Source organism: Grus americana, unplaced genomic scaffold (assembly GCF_028858705.1).
Source record: "Grus americana isolate bGruAme1 unplaced genomic scaffold, bGruAme1.mat H_13, whole genome shotgun sequence".
In the NCBI taxonomy this organism is placed as follows: domain Eukaryota; kingdom Metazoa; phylum Chordata; class Aves; order Gruiformes; family Gruidae; genus Grus; species Grus americana.
In genome coordinates, this window is record NW_026561331.1 from 61,233 (window position 1) to 79,780 (window position 18,548).

At 38.4% G+C, this 18,548-nt stretch overlaps 1 protein-coding gene across 1 annotated transcript; it reads left to right on the top strand.

Moving 5' to 3' along the window:
- Positions 1 to 4,058: 4,058 nt before the first annotated feature.
- On the top strand, positions 4,059 to 13,179 carry LOC129200229 (transmembrane protein 18-like). The gene is made up of 5 exons (XM_054811565.1): positions 4,059 to 4,467; positions 4,712 to 4,832; positions 7,141 to 7,195; positions 8,219 to 8,312; positions 8,406 to 13,179. Exons 1-5 carry the CDS (start codon positions 4,420 to 4,422, stop codon positions 8,493 to 8,495), a joined length of 408 nt encoding a protein of 135 aa, XP_054667540.1. The 5' UTR covers positions 4,059 to 4,419; the 3' UTR covers positions 8,496 to 13,179.
- Positions 13,180 to 18,548: the final 5,369 nt, after the last annotated feature.

An 18,548-nucleotide genomic window follows, 5' to 3' on the forward strand; every position in this document is an offset into this window, starting at 1 on the left:
ATAAAAATGATGGCCTGGAAGTGACCACAGCAACAATGATCATCCAGACTCCTCTCCCAGGCTCAGACTATTTTCATACTGAAACTGCCCATGCCTCTCAAAGTTCTGAAAAGATTGTCCAAGGCAGTCAGTGCAACAGACTACTCCAACAGGACCAGGCTGGGAGGCACGCAGAAGATACAGAGGTGAGCAGCCTCTGTCCCCGCAGCAGAACTCAGCAGTAGGATCTTTGCCAAACACAGAAATTGGGTATACATCTCACTAACCCCAACATGTGCCCACTTCCTATCTCTGCCCTGACTGAGGCTCTGGTGAGGGCTGCCCCATTCACTAGCTTGCTCATCTTCTTACAGCTTTTTCTCTCCCTAATGGAGACACAGAAGATACCCATTAATCCTTCCTTCTGTCCCCCAAGCTACCCGCCATATGCCCCTGTGAGAATCTCAGCTCTGCTCACATATTTGGGGTGGCAGACAGCAGGGTCCAGTGCACTGCCAGACACATGTTCATGATTACATGAGCAAAGTAAGACATGGAAAGTGGGGAATGAGGAAAGAGGAGAGAAGAGCTTGGAAGAAGCAAGGGGAAAATCAAAGGGCAGCTCTGGTACCATCCCTCTGGAGCCTTAGTTCCCTCCCAGTGGAAAACCATATCATCCTCACTGGGGGTCTGCACATCTTGTGCTGCTGACAACTCAGGTCATCCCCTCAGAACCAAGCATCCCATGGCTGGCAGGAGAAGCAGCAGGAAGCAGCACTTTACCCACCCTGCCTGGTAAAGGCAGCCACCCACCACTCTGACTGCAGTGTCAAACAGAAGAATTGCAAAAAACAGTGAAGTGTCCCAACCCTGTCACCAAGTGTAACCTGTATAAAACCACCGACTCACACGAAAGATCTTCACCACATCTGCCCAGATCCAGCTGATGAGATGAATCCCACATGAAGTAGTAAATAAGTTATGTAGACTTTGCTACATTACTGTCACTTGAGTTAACTGTTTGGAACTGCAATGGGACAGGGACACCCAAGTACTTTGCTTTTTTTGTCAAGGTTACAGTTGCTGAGGTTGATAAACTTCTGCACCTGGTGGCTCAATTTGGTCATAATTCACAGAAAGCTGTCATCTGGCAAGGCTGTGGTCACACATTCTGATTGCAAGTAACAATCCACGTGACAAACCAAAGAACAATTTGCCAACACATATGTATGGTGCAGTAAAGAACTCAAGTGCTCTTGAAAACAATATATTGTAAGAATTCCCGGTTCTGCATTCAGAGATCTCTGCATGGAGATCAAGCTCAGGGACACCCAAAGAAAAACCTGAGCATCCCCAACTCCAAGAAGACCCTCAAAGACTGAGTGGCTGTAGATCAACGTGCATGTTATGGAAGAGGACAACAGAATAACCACACGCTGTGATCCAACAATCCTGACGTGCAACCTCTCATCAGAGGATGCATCTGTTGTCACACTGACCTACCTCATCACACTAAGACATTCATAAGCTATTTATACTTTGCATTTTGTATATTTTAATTGATGTTTAAAGACAAGAAGTTTCCTCACAACATTTCTCCAAGAAACTGCCTGTTAAAATTGAGACTGTTATAAACTGTTTCATCCACAGAAGCTTGAAAAGCTTACGCAGCTCAAGACAACCCCATCCCTTGTAAAAAAAATCCAATTTACAATGGAACACACTCTGCAAAGACAGAACATTTAATACATCAAAAGCAAAGAATAAAATGGTGTAGGACATGATTTACTCAGCGCAAGGACAGCATCAATTTATATTTAATTCTTCAAAGGTATTTTAAATATGCTTCTTATATTGCAAAGCACTTTAGCTTCTTAAGGCAAAAACTAAAAATGTATTATCAAAAAAGCAAACCTATATCTTAAGATCTTAGTGAAAGAAGATCATTAAAAATTATCTATCTGCTAATTCAAAGACTCATCATATAAAATAAAAGAAATTAAGCATTTACCCTACTTGTAGGGGACTTCAAAAACAAATGTTCTTTTCTATTCTCTTGGAGATTCTGAGCTGCATTTCCCTCAGCAGCAAGTATAACAGACACTTCCAAGTGGTCTCTAGTACAGTGCCATAAGATCGCCAGTGAACATCTAGGGCTACCACTAGAAATATCATTTAGCATGTAAGTTTGGGATTGCCTATCGTAAGTAGTTTTTTTACCACCCAGCTTGGCTTTTCAGCATCCTAAACTTAAGATAAATGTGTGATTTCAGATCCTTTCCTATGTAAAGCAAATGAAGATTTTTGGTTGTTAAAAGGGAAAAAAATCCTTTTATGAATCTACTTTTTTTTTTGATCTTTCATCCAACTACTCGGATAATACTGTAGTGTGGAAAGAAATTACATAGGAATCTGAATCTTACAACAGAAAACTGAGACTGAGTTTTAGAAACTACTTAAGTTACTTACAGTAACAAGAACAGAAATATTTATATATATCATTGGTATTGTGTATTTCTGGTTAGTAAAGTATATTTAAAACTCAGATCTAAATGCAGCATACTGGCTTTCTGAAGAAGCTGTAAAAGAACAAATACACAGGTTTTTCCCTGTGACAGAGTCATGTATCTGTTTGTTACCTTTTAAGTATCTTCTGTTTCACATTTTATTCTCCACTAAAAATATATGAAAGATAACCTATACCATGCAAAATATCCGGTAATACTTATGTATCTGCTACCACCTGCTGACAAACAGCATTATTGACTTTATCCTAGTCAACCTTAAAGCAGCAACTCCTATTTCCCTATAAGAAAGTTTCCACTGCTGCTACAGTGGCTCACAGTAAAACTACATGAATTTTTTAATATGGTGTGTTGTAGCCATAATAAGTCACAAATTTCCTATCCACCCAGCTTATCTGCATCACCGATTTACCACTGACCAGCATATTCTGCTCATAAAGTAGCTACTATATCCTTCATTTGCTGAAGCCCTACCTTCACCTATTGCAGATGGTTACTGTAGTCAGTTACTGAGCAATTACAAGAAACCGATTCCTCATTTACAAAAATCCAAACCCATTTTATTTGTTACATTAGCCATTAAGACTTTCCAAACGACAGCTGGATTTCTTCCAGCCTTATTTCCCAATCTACAATGTGGAATTTAAACATCTTTTTTTCCTCCAGTCTCAAAATTAACAGCAGAATGGTAGTAGAAATGACCACCTTTGCATCACCCTACTTAATTTTACAATGCTTTAAGTAAAACCCTTGACTGGCTTCCAGATATTATTGTTGTTGAGAAAAAAAGATTACCAAAAACTTAAATCAAAACATAGAAATGCATCCTCAGTTTCAAGTATCTCACACTGAATTGCAGAAGTAAAAAGACAGTAGTTCACAGTGATGGCCTGTAATGTACTATATGGCAGACTAAATGAAAAACGTATTTGTAATATTTACTTATACATGGACTTCCAAACATTTTGAAAAAAAAGCCAGAGGGTCAGAAAAAATAATTTCATGAAAGCAGAATGGGGAGCTACAGTACGACAGTAAGGTTTGCTTGACATAGCTAATCCAATTAAGATTCATTAAATCTCCTGGCTTAGTTGATGAATCTGAGCTTGATGTCTCTATTGAAGAGTGACAGGGCTTTCAGAGTGGTGAGTTCTTCCAGATGTACATGTGTTTAGTGAAAGGAGTTATAAATGAGAGGTTTAACCTTTAAAATGTCTTATTCACTTTCCATTGTACAGTAATTCATTTTTTTTTTTTATTTGGAAAAAAAATTGTATTTTTCACTTAAGTTCCTGCATGGAATGGTCAACTGGGTTTTTTTGTCAGAAATTTCCATCTGGGCTTAAAACTCCCTTTTTCCTGCACTTCCACCCCTAAAGCAGCTGAAGCCAGACACCAAGCGTTGCCAGGAGAAGACCGAAGCCAACACCAACGCTGGGCCACCGATCCCAGCGCCCTGAACGCCCCGGCACCAGCCTGACTCCACTGAGCAGATCGTGACAAAAAATACTCCCACCAGCTTCCTAACTTCAGTATTAAATGCTAAAAATGTAACTGGAGCTTCTTTGCCCCGTGTCTGCAAAGGCAGGGTTAGTTCTGAGGCACGCAGTTTCAGTCACAGAGGCAAGAGAGGCGGTTCTGACTTGGCGTTACCCTCAGGGGAGGCAGCCACTGGGGTATGGAGAGCCTCCTTTGCTCGTCCCCCCAAATACAGGACTTGCCCCCCTGAGGGGATGAGGGCGGTGCTGGAAGTATCACCTGCGCAAGAAAAACACCTGCCTTGCCCTCCGTTGCCCTACGGGGAGCGGCCGAGCCCTCCTTGCCGACCAACTCCTCCAGGCTGCTGCTGCCGCGGGGCAGGGAACCGGCGGCCATCGAAGTCTCGCGAGAAGCCAGCAGCGACGCCGCTGCCGCCATGGAGCAGCTCCTGAGCAGCCCGCCGGGGCTGTCTGCCATCCTGGCGGTGAGGAGGGGGACGGGGCAGAGCTGTCTGCCGGCCCGGGGAGAGAGCGGGAGGCACCAGCCGCCGAGGTGCAGAGGGAACGCGCGGAGCTGGCTCCTTCCCCAGCTTGGCACGGGGCGGGCCGGTGGGCGCAATCCGTGACTGAAATCGGTTGCCGTTTCGGTGCGGGAGGAGGAAAGCTGCTTGCTCTAGGTGCCTGGTGGCACTTCTGCGATAGCCTAACCTCCTTTCATTTTGTCCGTAGAAGACGGACTGGTCCGAGCCGTGGCTGCTGGGGCTGGCGGTTTTCCACGTCCTCTGTTTCCTCCTGACCTGCATCTCTTTCCAGCACTACCGGGTGCAAATAGGGCACTTCCTCTGCATGGGTGAGTGGTGCAGTCACGCTTCCGTGAGCTCGCGTGCGGGTGATAAAGGGCGTGTGCGTTGTTCAGGCTGCTCGTACTCTCAAATAGCTTCCTTTGGTCTCTTAGTGATAGCAGTTTTGTTCATGTACGTGCACGGCGCACGGTTCTGTACTTTGCAGCGGATAAAGTGCATGCAAATTAGTATTTCTCTTGTAGTAGTGCATGTGTCTGTATATGATAAATTGTTATAGAAGCTGTTATGACCTATACTTATATATTTAGTTGGTTTCCCAGACTGTATGAAGAAGTGACTTAAAACTCTGGCCTTAGTGAGGATCTGGGATAAGTAAGGTTTCCACATGGTAAATGCTGTGTGTATCACAGCTTCCCAAGGAATTGTTGCTGTGCTGGAGGAGAGAAGAAATCGGCTGAGAGCCAGCCTTATTCCAATGCTGCAGTTCAGTAAACACAGTCAGCTTTCAGCTGGATTCGTTTCTGCAGCAGGTTCGTCATCACTGTGATAATGGCACAAAGAAGAGCAAGACTGGTTTGGTACATTGCAGTAACAGCTTGTGTTACCTCAGGGTTTATCAGACTTCAGCCTGAGAATCACAGTGGCCATGCCTAGCCAAAGCTGTGGTTTTATGGCTGGCTGGCCAGAGTTGTAGTAGCTTTGCAGAGGGTATTTGGTTTAATTAAGATGGCATGGATTTGGGTTAGATCCATGTATTACGAGCAGTACCTTAGTTCTAGCTATGGGTTGGATTTTTCTGGTGAGTTGGGTTTTTTTACACAGCACCTCAGTTCTCTCATGCATGCAGGATAGTGGAGGAAGAATGAGCAATTTAAAGAGATTTGCAGTCAAAAAGCCACTTGAAGACTATGTTGACTTATTTTGAAATACCTTTTAGTGAACTACTCAAGTTGGGAGAGGAATTACATATTCCTCAAAACTGGAAGTAACTTAACTCAGCTGACACTAAGGTTCCAATAGAATTAAGTACCCCCAAGAAGGAATCTAGAAATCTTAGTAATTTCTGTACAGCCACTTGTAGCTGCAGAGTTTAAAATGATCTACAGAGGGCAAAATAACAATGCCCTGTTTATCACACATTAGGCCTGTAAGTTCCCTATAAGAATACAGGCTGTTCTTTCTTAAATTAATATTAGACATTCAGAATTTCCAATGACATGCTGTTTACTTTAGACTCCTTATCTAAAGTATCTCCAGGGTCACTAACAGTAGTTTGAATGCCAAGGTCATTGGAAAATGCAGTGGAACTGATCATTTCTAGCCCAGGCGTGATGTAAACTTGCTGTTAACAAGAGTGCATAAAAATATCCATATTGAGTCCAAGCCTTGTTTGTACCTGAAAAACTGAATCACTTTTGATATATCTGCAATATAAATAACTTTGTATTGTAGATAGTCAGAAGTAACTGAAGAAATTATGAAATTATCACATTGGTTTGCCTTGGCAGCTGAGCAGCTATAGGTATATTTATACTGTGCAGTAGCAAGCAGACGTGAGCCAGATGATGGCAAAACAAGATAGCACTCCTTCATATCACCAGATTAGTTATTTAATTGCCTTGTTCAGGTCATCTTCAGCTACTGAATCTGGTTTATTTGCTTTGTTTCTTGTGGAAAAGGATAAAAGGACAAACTTAAAATTTTGTAGTTAAATGGCTTTTCTGTTAAACATACGATTGCACTGAATTTTCTTACTGTCTTGATGGCTTCATATTGCATGTAATTGTTGAGTAAGAATATGATAGTTTTCACCTGGTTGCAGCAGACTGCTCTGCTATGCACCTGTTGAAACAAAGTTTGTATTTTACCAAAATGCTTATATATAATTAGTACCCTAACTCCAGATAGTAGTGTTGGATATAGCAGTGTGACACCATAACATCTATAAATGGTAACTTAATTTCATACCAGTTTGGGGGAGTGCTGGCATTCCATTCTACAGACATAACTTAGAAGCAGTCACTAAGAAGATTGTTGGAAAAAATACTGATTTTTTTTTTTTTTTAATTCATTTGTATGCTGAACTCTTTCTGTAAGCTCAGATGAGCAGGATTTTATGTTTGTTTGTAATATAGTGGGTATGTTTTGTGATCACTTTATACTTCTTGGTAACTATATGGGACATTAAATCAGAATTGGTTTTGTGCAGTTCAGTATTAAATGTGTAATTTGATCTTCTGAGGATCAAGGAATTCTAATGTCTGGTATGTATACATCTTTAGTATAGATGGCAGAACTGATGGCAGTTTATTTTTAAAGAAATACTGAATCTGACATTTTTCTTTTGTTGTACAGTGGGCTTAGTGTACTGCGCTGAATATATAAATGAGCTAGCAGCCATGAATTGGAGGTAAATGTTTTCACTTTCATTTTTGCATTTAAATGAATGTTCTTCTAAAAATATTTTTTCATGTTATTCCCAGAGAACACTAAAGAGAATCACTCATGCCTCATCAATAGAATGTGATGGCAGAGGGTCTGTTGCATTGATTAATATAAAGCTTTTGAACAAAACCATACAGTACAACATAGTTATCACTTAGCTTATAAGAAATGACAATTTTTAACAGCTAGCATGTATTTATTGTACTGCTTAAAATCTGTTTATATAGATGGTTGTAAACTAACTAGTCAGCAAACTAAGAGAAAAGCAGAGTGAGAAGGTTAAGGGGAAAAGGATGTGAGCTTTGATTACTTTTTTTGTTTTGGGGGTTTTTGATACCTATTCATGTTTAATAAGCTGAAGTTAAGTACCACTTCTCAAAAATGTCACTGCTATTTTATACACTCAGTTATATGCATGAAAAGCATTTGTCTGTTTCACTAAGACTGTGTACCAGAATTAAACCGATGGCTTATTTTCATAAGCACTGAACTACCCTTTCCCTGATGTAACTTGAAATTGTGTTTAACGCTATTTTATGCAGGCATCTGATTGTAAGTCTTTATGTTTCACTTCAGGCATACACGACCTAACTTACAGCTTTGTTATATTTATTATTTCTGTTACCTTTTTTAATATGAGTAAGCAAAAGACCTGAGAAAGTAATTTCAGACACTTCAGGATAAGCCTGATTTCTGATGCACAAATATATGTACTATTGTAGTCATGTTGGTAAGTTAATCTATGGTTGTTTTATTTAGGTTTTGTGCAGTAAAACTTTGAAGAAAATAAAGACTGGTATTGTAATAAATATTGTATTGACTGTCTCTTTGTTCTGACTTAACACAGTAGAATGTTGGTCTGTGCTTGGGGATCCCAAGTAGGATAATCTGTACAGTGTCCATGTTAGCGTGAAAGTCTAATGTTATCTGAACTGAATATTACATGGAATAAAGCTTCCTCTTTTTTTCTTTATTTTATTTCTTTCAGGCTGTTTTCTAAATACCAATACTTCGATTCAAGAGGAATGTTTATTTCACTTGTATTTTCAGCACCACTACTGATGAATACTATTATAATTGTGGTATGTATGTGTTCATTTATATGGATGCTTTCATTAAATTGATAAGTAAATGTATGGAGATTAGTTATATTTTATAATTTATTTACTTTTCAGGTCACTTGGGTTTACAGAACTTTGAATGTAATGACCGAACTGAAGACACTACAGCAGAGAGTGAAAGCAGAAAAAGAGAAAAAGAAGTGAAAGCGCCTAACACTTTTTTTTTTTTTAAATTGTAATAATACTTGTCCAGGTAATCAGGCCTTCTGTATGTTTACCCTGAAACAGCAATGTTTTTGAGTCTGATGTCAAGAGGACTTTGAACCTGTGAGCATGGACAATGAGGAGAAAGCAGGTATCTACAATACATTTGAATTGGCTGTGAAATTGAGAAACGAAACCCTGCCTTAACAGGTCCTTGTGCCCTTCAATGTAAGACAGTTTTCCACCGTGACCAATACTATTAGTATTGGTGAGACGCAATCTTCAGTCTCTCTCCATTTGCCTGTTTTTTTAAATATGTCTTAACTGTGTGTTTAAATATGTCCTAACTGTGTATTTATCAAGTATCCCGTCTTCTCCTGCTTAAGCCACTTGAAGCAGTGTTGTGAATTCCAGTAAATGAGGGATTGTGTTCAGAACACCTCAGGAATCCATGCTTCTATGAAGCATTTCACTTCTTTATAAATCAAGTTTCATACTTCCTATGTGTATTGTGCACCAATAGGATTTTATAAATAAAATTATCCCCTATATCTTAAATGGTGTTAATATGTATTAATTTTTAATCAGATTTTTTCTTTCTTTTTTCTTATAAAAATTCCCAGTTTGGTAAAATCTTGTGCTTAATTTGTGTAAGTAATTCAAAACAATCTCTGCATTTTTTCAATTTACATTTCATGATTTTAATGCTGCTAGATAAATATCTTTTCTTAAAACTGGATTAAATTTTGATAGTTTTTGCTTATTTGTATAACAGAAAGGAAGAGGAGAAACTTTATAATGTTCTATGTGATGCTATTTTTTCTCTGCTTTACTTTTAATTTTCAGTTACTTATTAAAAAAAATAACACTAGTAAAAATGAAGATGACTTCAATTTTGCTCAGAGTAACCTGTTTTTATTGGATTAAGGAAATTTGAGGGGGCAGGAATGGACACAATGGAAGACTGTCCATAGATATTTAGTGAAAGTTGTATCTGGAAGCAGTTAAACCTTTGTGTGGAGACCTAAACATCTGTCTAAAATAGATGTCATTTGAAACATAGGAAAGATGTTCTACAAAATTGACCTTAGACTAATCTGAAGAAGAATTTGGTACAAAAATGCAGAACACTAGTAAGTTTTTCAGCTAAGTAAGTATTTGTGAAATTAATTTTAAATGCTCAAATAGTCTTCACAACAGCGGAAATACGGACCCGAGGGAGATAAGCAGATGCATATGCATACACAGTTTGCGAGTCCCCTCTTTAGGGAGAGAGTGAAACTCTTTCTGGAGGGCTTCCCAGCATTGTTGAAGGGCAGTGCAGAGTTAGTCTGGGATCCATTTCTTTACCTTTCCCATGGATTAACTTAGCATGGCTCTCCTTGTTCTTTGCTCTATCAAGAATTACAGACAGCTGGGCTACTTTATATTAGCAAACCAAATAAATGCAGGCTTGCTATATTCTCCCATAATCATCCATTCTGTTCAGACTCTCAGTGCAATGGTGGGCAGTGTCAACTGTCACTTGTCCGTGAAAACATCTCTAGTGGTCTGGTAGATGTCCTGTACCTTTTGGGAGCCATCTCTGTTTTGAAGGAGTGAATAGAATCTATCCAGATGGCTGCAAGATGGACCAAGGAACAGGCTTCTTTTATAGATGTAGCTGTAGTCCTCCCAGGCTGGTTTAGAAAAGTTCAATTTCGCTTTTAAGATTTGATGGGGAGAGATACACTATTTTTCATACATGGCACTAAGCATGACCACACAAATGTGCTTCTGACTTTCCTCTTGTGAAGTGTTCAGCAACAATATCAATGCACAACTGTTTGTTTCACCCACGTAAAGCTGTAGTACCTCATCATACTGAGGTGCCACCTGTTATCAATAGCCTTTGGCTTCGCAGCATGTTTGAATCTGATTCACGGTAAATGAGGTGGCTTGGCGCAGCTAAGCAGCAAGTCTCTTGCAATGGAAAACAATGTGCCTTATTTAGTACATCCAAGGCAAACTTTCCCCAAACAGTTCAGTATTTTGTCTTTCTTGTGTGTGAGGTTGGAAGAAATGAAAATTCCCTCTTCTGTAAGTATGTGAAAATGGTGAGATGGAGCAATTAAAATGGTCCTTTCTAGCGTAACATAGACAAGATAACAGAAATTACTTTTTCTGTATTGCCCAGTTTTGTGTTATTCTTGCTTGGCACAAGATTTATGAGAAATTCTCTCTACCTTTGGGGATCCCAAATGAAATTTAAAAAATCTTATGCTTGCTTAAATTTTTTTCTTCTTCCTCTCAGTGTAGTTGACCTTTCTGGCAGTATTTCATTTTGTGTTGGATTACCAGAGTAATTTTGCCCTTTAATACAAGATCCCAGGGCATTACAGCCCTTTAACAAAGTTGAAGAATGAAGAACCCTAGACTGTGAGTGGCAGGCATTTTATTTTTAATTAGCAAGTAAAAATCCATTTGAGCTGTATATTATCTGTTGATTTCTGATACCACTGACAGAATGTATCAGCTAGGAGGCAGATAATACTTTCTAAACCAAGTAGCAACGTGGTGGGTTTTTCTTGTCTTCTAAGGTATTGCTGAGTGAACGTATAAACAGCTCCAAATGCCAAAATTATATCAGGGTTTTTTTTAAAGGATGGACATCTCAAAATGTATACTTCAAACTGTAAGCTTGGTGGTTTTAAACCTTCCCTGACTACTGAAACTATAAGTAAATGTAACTTAGATAAGAAGTTTTCATACACAGAAATGGGGTTTCCATATATATATATGTTTGTCAGAAAAACATTCCCACTTTGTACATTTCAGAAAGACTCAAACTTTCATCTGAGTTGTCCTCTAGCTAACCCTGCCTAAGAAACACTAAGTTTAAGAGCTAAGTTTAAAAAAAAAAAAAAAAAAAAAGTAGGTGTCTTTTTAACCATAAGAGAAACCTTCAGTATTAAGTATAGCGTGGCTTTTCATCATTATGTGTCTGGATTTATGAAGTGATAGTGCGGTAACATAATGTAAGGGCCTAGTTACTGACAAACCAAAATAATTACATCATGAATTTAGAGACTGTTTTTCCTATTTAGAATTTTGTATGTCTAAGTCAATAAGAGCCAAATGTTTAGGGCTGGTGGAATACCTTTGCCTTTAATTTAGACCTGAATTTAGGCTGCTTTTGAAAGAGCCTGTTTATTTCAGTTTGGAGCGTGCAGAAAAGCTGGTAGTTGCTCAGTTGGATCCTTTGGAGAGTAGGAGACAGAGTTGATTTGTTCCTGGTTCTGTGTGTCTTGCAGGCAGTGACTCATCTTCAGCCTTCCTTAACGTGTCTTTCCACAACAGCACACGGTGGCAGCCAGCGTGGAAAAACATTAAAAGGGAGAAAGTAATATTAACCTGGCAACTTTACCATAGTAGAAAGTAGTTTTGTTTCATCTAAATCTGTGAAAAGATAGATTAGTGGAATTTAGTTGGCAGACTTCCTGGAGTTTGAAGTTGGCCTTGTTCCCTATGGAAAAGTAATAACTAAGATGAGATGAGGTTCCAAGAAAGAACTTCAAATTCCCTCTTTTTTCCACATCCACTGAAATGCCATATCCTTAGCTTTTAGTGTATTTTCACTTCTTTTTGGTTCAATGAATCTCATTATTCTAGACAAAATGGAACAGATCCAATAAGGGAATTTGAACATCTGTTCCTCAGCAGTATTTGCTAGCTTAGTAGAAACGTGTTCTGGACATCCCTATTTCCCATAAAAAACACCTATCTCCCAAAGACATGGACGGACAGTAAATTGAGGTCTCCTGCATCCTTGTGTGTATTCTAAATAAAGAACTTTGAAGGACAGTCTTACTGCTGGATCTTAAAAGAAGGGATCTACTCCAGAAAGGCCATGTTAGATGGTGATCTGCTGTGGCTGTGAATCCTAAATGGAGGAAGAGTGTATGGGGAATTGCTTTGCAGATTTCAAGAACCATAAGCTCTAATCTTGAACTCTGTTTTTTATAGGAACTGGAAATGTCAGGACAAAGAGGAGTAGTGATTCTTTGTGTGAACAAGATAGAAAAGAATAGGGCTGTAATGTAGGGAATGTTCTATTTCTTTAAATACAGCTAAACATTTTTTGCTTGCTTTTATTGTAAGCTTGATTAAAAATTAGACCTGAAATGTAATTTTTCTCTGTAGATGAACACACCGTCTGTATAATTAATGCATCAAAATATGTTTCTCTGTTAAGGGAACCCACATATTGTGTATATTTGTCTATTTTAATGTTTTTAAGTATGTTTTAAATATTTTAATATGTTTCAGCAAAATACAAGTAACTTTTGTGCATCAGGGGCAGAGATCATGACAGTTAATGAAACTCACCACTGGATGTCACTATCTCACATGCAAAAGCTGACTCAAAGCTTTCCTTCTGAGCCGGTTCTGTAGAGCTTTTCACCATAGCTTCGTAAATACTTTCTGCAGCATTTTGGAATGGCCAGGAAGGTTTGGACTGTAGCCTCTGAAAGCATAAATTATCTGACCTGCAAGATACACCTCCAGTTACTTTCAAATGTTTATTGACACTCTTGCTTTTTACATGAAAAAGTACTTCTTGTAGCAGTGATGATGTGCCATATATGCTTCCAGAGTCAGGCCTGTGGGGTTATTTTGTGTTTTAAAGCTTCTTAATGTGGCAAAGAAATAAATATCCCATTTGCTCATACCTACATTTCATATGGAGGAGCCTCTCTTTGACCAATTAAAAAGTATAACAACAACAAATAAAACAATTACATTATTGTGTGAACAATATGCAGGAAAGCTTACTGAAGCACTCTGGTTCATGAACTGACAGAGCTTATGCATGTCTTCTATTTCTTTGTGATTTACCCTTGCATAATACATAGTTACCAAGTCTGTCCTTAGTCTGTTATGTAGCTAGCAGTCACTTATAGTCGTGATTGAGGTTCTCAGAAGTCACTTCAGACTTTCTCCACCATCTGGCAAATGGTACTTAGCAGTGTTAAGAGGCTTTATGACTTCATTTGAGAAGTCATAGATGCAGAGGTCTGCACTTGGTGTTCCCCTTTATATCCCTGTTTTTCAGCCTGTTTTTATTTATCCTTGGAATTCATCTGAGTTCTGTTTCCACACACCACCTCTTTAAGAATATAGACACTCAGTTTGAATGGACTTTAGTCCCCTTCCTGTGATTTGTATGCATGCACATACACATAACGACTCTGAAAAGATGAGGCAATTATAACCCAGTGTGCTTGTGGAATGCCAGCCTCGTAACTCAAAACTGATCTGCTTTATGGACCTTTGTTTTGTAATGTATCTTCTGACTAGTTCCTCCAAATTGTGGCCATGCTTATACCTCCGTTTTGCTGCAAAACTAGAACAGTGCTGTACTGAACAGAAAATATCTCGGAGGACTCAAAAGGAAGGTCTCTACATTTCCTATATTTGTGTTTATTGTTTCATATAAATAGGAACTGTAGGAATCTTTCTCATATAGTTTCACAGGCATAATGAAGCCAGGAAAAGAGCCGTAACTGGTAATATGTTACACTTCCACAAGCACTGACTGTAAGTGGTCCCACTGAAATCGTGGTCCTGTTTTCTTTGGCACTGTCCAGAGTTAGAACCAGTTGAAACCAATGTCAGGATCAAATGTGTTGCCTCTTTCATCTGCAAATGTTACAATAATTAGCAAGGCATTCAGCAGAACTGATTGAAACAAGGCACATTTCTTAAAATGGACAAGTTCCAGGTGTCATTTATAACACGCCTGTTAATCCAGCCCTGAATCAAAGAAATACAATCTTGTATACCTTCCCTCCCTTCCGATCCAGCAAAAACCTGAGAAAAAGGGGTTTGCACAGTGACCCGAGGGGAGGTAAAATGAAGTTCAGCTGGACAAAGAGGTATCCAGACTAGGACCCTTCACTGAAATGATACTTACGTCTCAGTCTTAGGATTGTGTAGTAAATGCACCTAGGTAGTTTCAACTAGCACAGATGCAAGTTTTTCATATAATCAGGATTGATACACGTTGATCTTAAGGAACATTAAGCTCAGAAGGGTTTTAATATGGAAACAAGCTTTTAGAAATTCTTCAAGTCATTTAAGTAATCATGCTGTGGAATTGGGATAAATACATGAACAATGGTTCAAGTGTGCTATTTCTTTGCAGTTTGCAGTAATGATCCACCCAGCAGCTCATTAGTAATATATCTTGAAGTAATATATATTAATATCTACAAGACGTGATTCATTTTATGTCCATAACTGTAAGAGTCATGCCTCTGATACCATACTTTTCACCTTGATTTAGGGATTAGTGAGAGTAATCGGCTTCCTATAACCACTCTGGAGAGAACGTGATTTGTAAGGCTTGTACTCAAGCAAAAGCATCACAAAAATCAGGAAGCTGATGTACCAAACAAATAATATGGAAGTCTGCAGCCCTTCATGGCAAAGTATTTTCTAGCAGAATCCAGAGAATCGTAAGCTTTTTGCTTGTTTAAATACAATCGATCCACAGCAATGTTGTAAAATGGGATTAGAAAGAGGTTTAATGGCTTTACTTAAAGGTGTTGGTTTTGTAGGTTAATAGATAGTGAGACCTTTTGTAAGTAATCACAGTCTGTTTTTTCTTTGAAATCACAGAGTCAACACAAATAAATAAGTCCAGTTTTATCTATTTTCTTGTTTCAGTGGCCCTAAATCCTAAATTAGACTAATCATTCTACAGTAATTATGAAAAAGCAGGACACAGTATCCCTCTGATTAATAGGAATTAATTTATAAAAAAAGCTCATGAGACCAATTTCTTTCTAGCAAATTGGTTTATTGATTTTTGCCATCAAAGATTCAAATTAATTAGTAAATAGCGTGTGTTATCCAGGCTTTCTGCTTCCTCCATGTTGTAGGAGGAGCAAATTTAACATGCAGAATTGGCTGTCTGGATTTGTATGTTAGCAAACAATGACGATTGTAATTGTATATGATTTCCATGTAATTGTCTTTGAAAAAAGAAGTAAAAGTATTCTAAAACATTATTAAATAGAACTTCTTCAGAAACCAATTTGTCAGTAAGTGATACTTTAAAAAAATTGGAAAATGTACAGAACACATAGCTTATAGGTAAGCTATGGTTCCTTAAACCATTAAGTTGTATAAAGATTTTAAAAGTTTGGCAAGTTTTATATTTGAATGAAATATACTGGAAAGATTGATTTATACATCTATGTCAGAAAAGAAAAAGCAAGCTCTCCTACAAACTCTGAAGAAACTCAGGGAATTTATGACTTGCAAGACTTCTGTGCTAAGAGAAATCATTCGAAAAAGACTGAAATCACAATTTTGACACTTCGAGTAAAATACATTGGAGTCTTTCAGATTTTTTTGTAGTATGAACTGCAAGTCATATCAATATATTTGTAGAGTGAATAGTAAAATTAATACACTTAAAGACAACTTGTCATGGTTGTATCATGATCAAGAAATATAAAATAAATGCCAAGTAAGCTAAAATTGCAGAAAAAAATTGATACTATTATCTCATTTTTTTCAACTGCTTATTTGAGTCTTGTGCATGTTAGTACACATCAGTATTGACAAATTCCAGACTGTAATAGCTAAAAAATGTCACCAAAACTCTTTTCAATTTAAGGATGGAGACCTTGTCCTCCCAAATAAAAACTACCCTCTTTTAAAAGTCGAGCTGAAGCTTCATACAAAATGTTGAGTGAAAATGCTACAAGTATACTAATTGCATTGAAGTTAATATTCATTGCTTTTTTTTTTATTTTACCTAGCAAATTATGGGTTAAAATAATACCAGAGTATTATACTCAGTTAAACAACACCAAAGCCCTCTGGTTCTGTTGTATATATGTCTATTAGGTAGGCGTATATTAATTGAGTTCTAATTGGCAACAGCCATTATCATTCAATATCATTAACTTTGATAGGTATCATAGGAGATACCCTTATAGAGTGGTCATCTAATTTAAATTTAGCCCAGTTAAGTGTGATACAGTATAGCCGCATTAACTCATCAGAAAAAGAGAAAGTGGAGAATATACATAATTGTTTCAATTAAATAAGTAACTGGCAGCTAGAAAGCAATCAGTTTGCTCTGTAACCCTTAGAGGGCTCCATTGCCATGTAGTACTGGGAAACAGGCTAATTCGACATCTTGACGTATTCTGACATCTACTGTAATTTAATTTAGGCTTTATATTAACTCTGTTTACATGGGTTTAACTGGGTGCAGAACCTCCCAACCTGGTTAAAAGGTCTGATGACGTAGATTTAGGATTGTGAGATGAAGTAGAATGTCTACAAAGCTGTTATGTATAGATTTACTGGAATTAATATCATAAATGTGACAGGATTCTCAGTTCCCAAATTTCAAAAGCATGAGGACTGGTCCAGAGACAAAATAATTAAATAAAGACTTAATAATTTCTCATGATTTTCTGAATGCTTCACTGTCCATCCAGAGTGTCTGTGTGTAAATTACAGCATTGCAGTGCAGCTTTTTTTCTTTAACAAACCAATACATTTAAAGAGGTCGGGGCAGGGTGTTGTCTCCGAACAACAGATCTCTTATGAGGGAAGAAGCAGAAGAGTCCCACCCTTCCATGGGGATTTTTCTTCCTTCCAGGGGATTCAGGTGTGACTCAGCTCCTTTCTAGAGGCACGAAAACAGCCAAGAGTAACAGTATCCCTAGCAGAGGGCTAGAATCACAGATAAGAAGTGTTTGATATGAAAAGGAAGATGCACGGATGTGGTAACAGTGAACTCACATCCACGTATCCGACTGTCTATGTCTAGAAGAAGATGCTGTTTTAAAGGCCACACTAACCAAGACATTGGAGACCTTGAAGGACAGATGCAACTTCACAGATGGTTCCCTTAGGATCCCCTGTACGCAGCAAATGGGAAGGGGGCTGGAATGGAACTGGAAGTGAGGCGTGCATAGAAACAAATCTGGGTGAAACAAGGTGTTGAAGCCAGATGTGCTTTTGTTTGTTTATAGTATTTTTTTTCAAAAAAGCTAATATTTTGAAGGAAAAGGTACGAATAAAATCAAGTCAAAGAATAAGCAGAGGAAAAACTGCATGAAAAAAATACAAGATGAGGTGAATGTTTAGGGAACAAGTGGAGGAAATAGGAGAGTGACATTTCTACGTGTGGGACAAGGAAAGGAGAAGATAGTTATCTGAGGAAAAAGAGAAATGGACAATGAAGTAAAAAGAAAAGTTCCTTACAGCCTGCCAGCTTTCTCTGGGAAGAAACTTGTGCATTCCTGTGGATAAAGGTCCTCCACAAGGGCTCCTGTGAGAGGGGCCAAAATTAGGTTGCTCATGTAAGCTGGAAACTCTTCTAAACTCATCAAACATGAGAATGAAAACTCTCTCTCAGAAATAGCAAACACTTAATAAATAGGTCAGTGCTGAGAGTTAAAAGCCATTTAACCTCAGGCACTGCCTCCAACGCTCTGCTGAAGAGGGAGACTGAACACAAGGTATTACTCCCTGTCCCTTTGCTCTCTGGATTAGGGTGTGCTTTATGAGTCAAAATGTTTCCCTCAGCTCAGTTCATCATGAAGAAATGAGCCATGACCGTTTCAGGCAACCACAAAGAAGTGTTTTTTTGCCAGGATCAATACTTTGCTCTGTATTTTCAGACTCACCTGATCCGAGCTTTCCAAAGTGAAACCGCTGCCAGTGTGACCTCTTCCTAGATTGCCTTTCCCTTGCAGTGGAAATGGGAAGTCCTGTGTTGCTCCACCCAGAAGGCCCCAGTGGTTTTCCTTATAACAAACCATACTCTAGTCGCTACAGGATTCAGTGTCAGTAGAGTCATTCAGGATGTTGCTGGTTGACTATGTATTCTGGAATATGGTAAATGACCTCTCTACTGAAAAAGGGGAAAGTACCCACATTGCTAAGATCCTTTCACAGCCTTGGTGAAAACGGACCCTAAACACAAAGGTATTTTTATTAATATTAGTCTTTATTCTTGAAGAAAAAGTTCATTTTCCA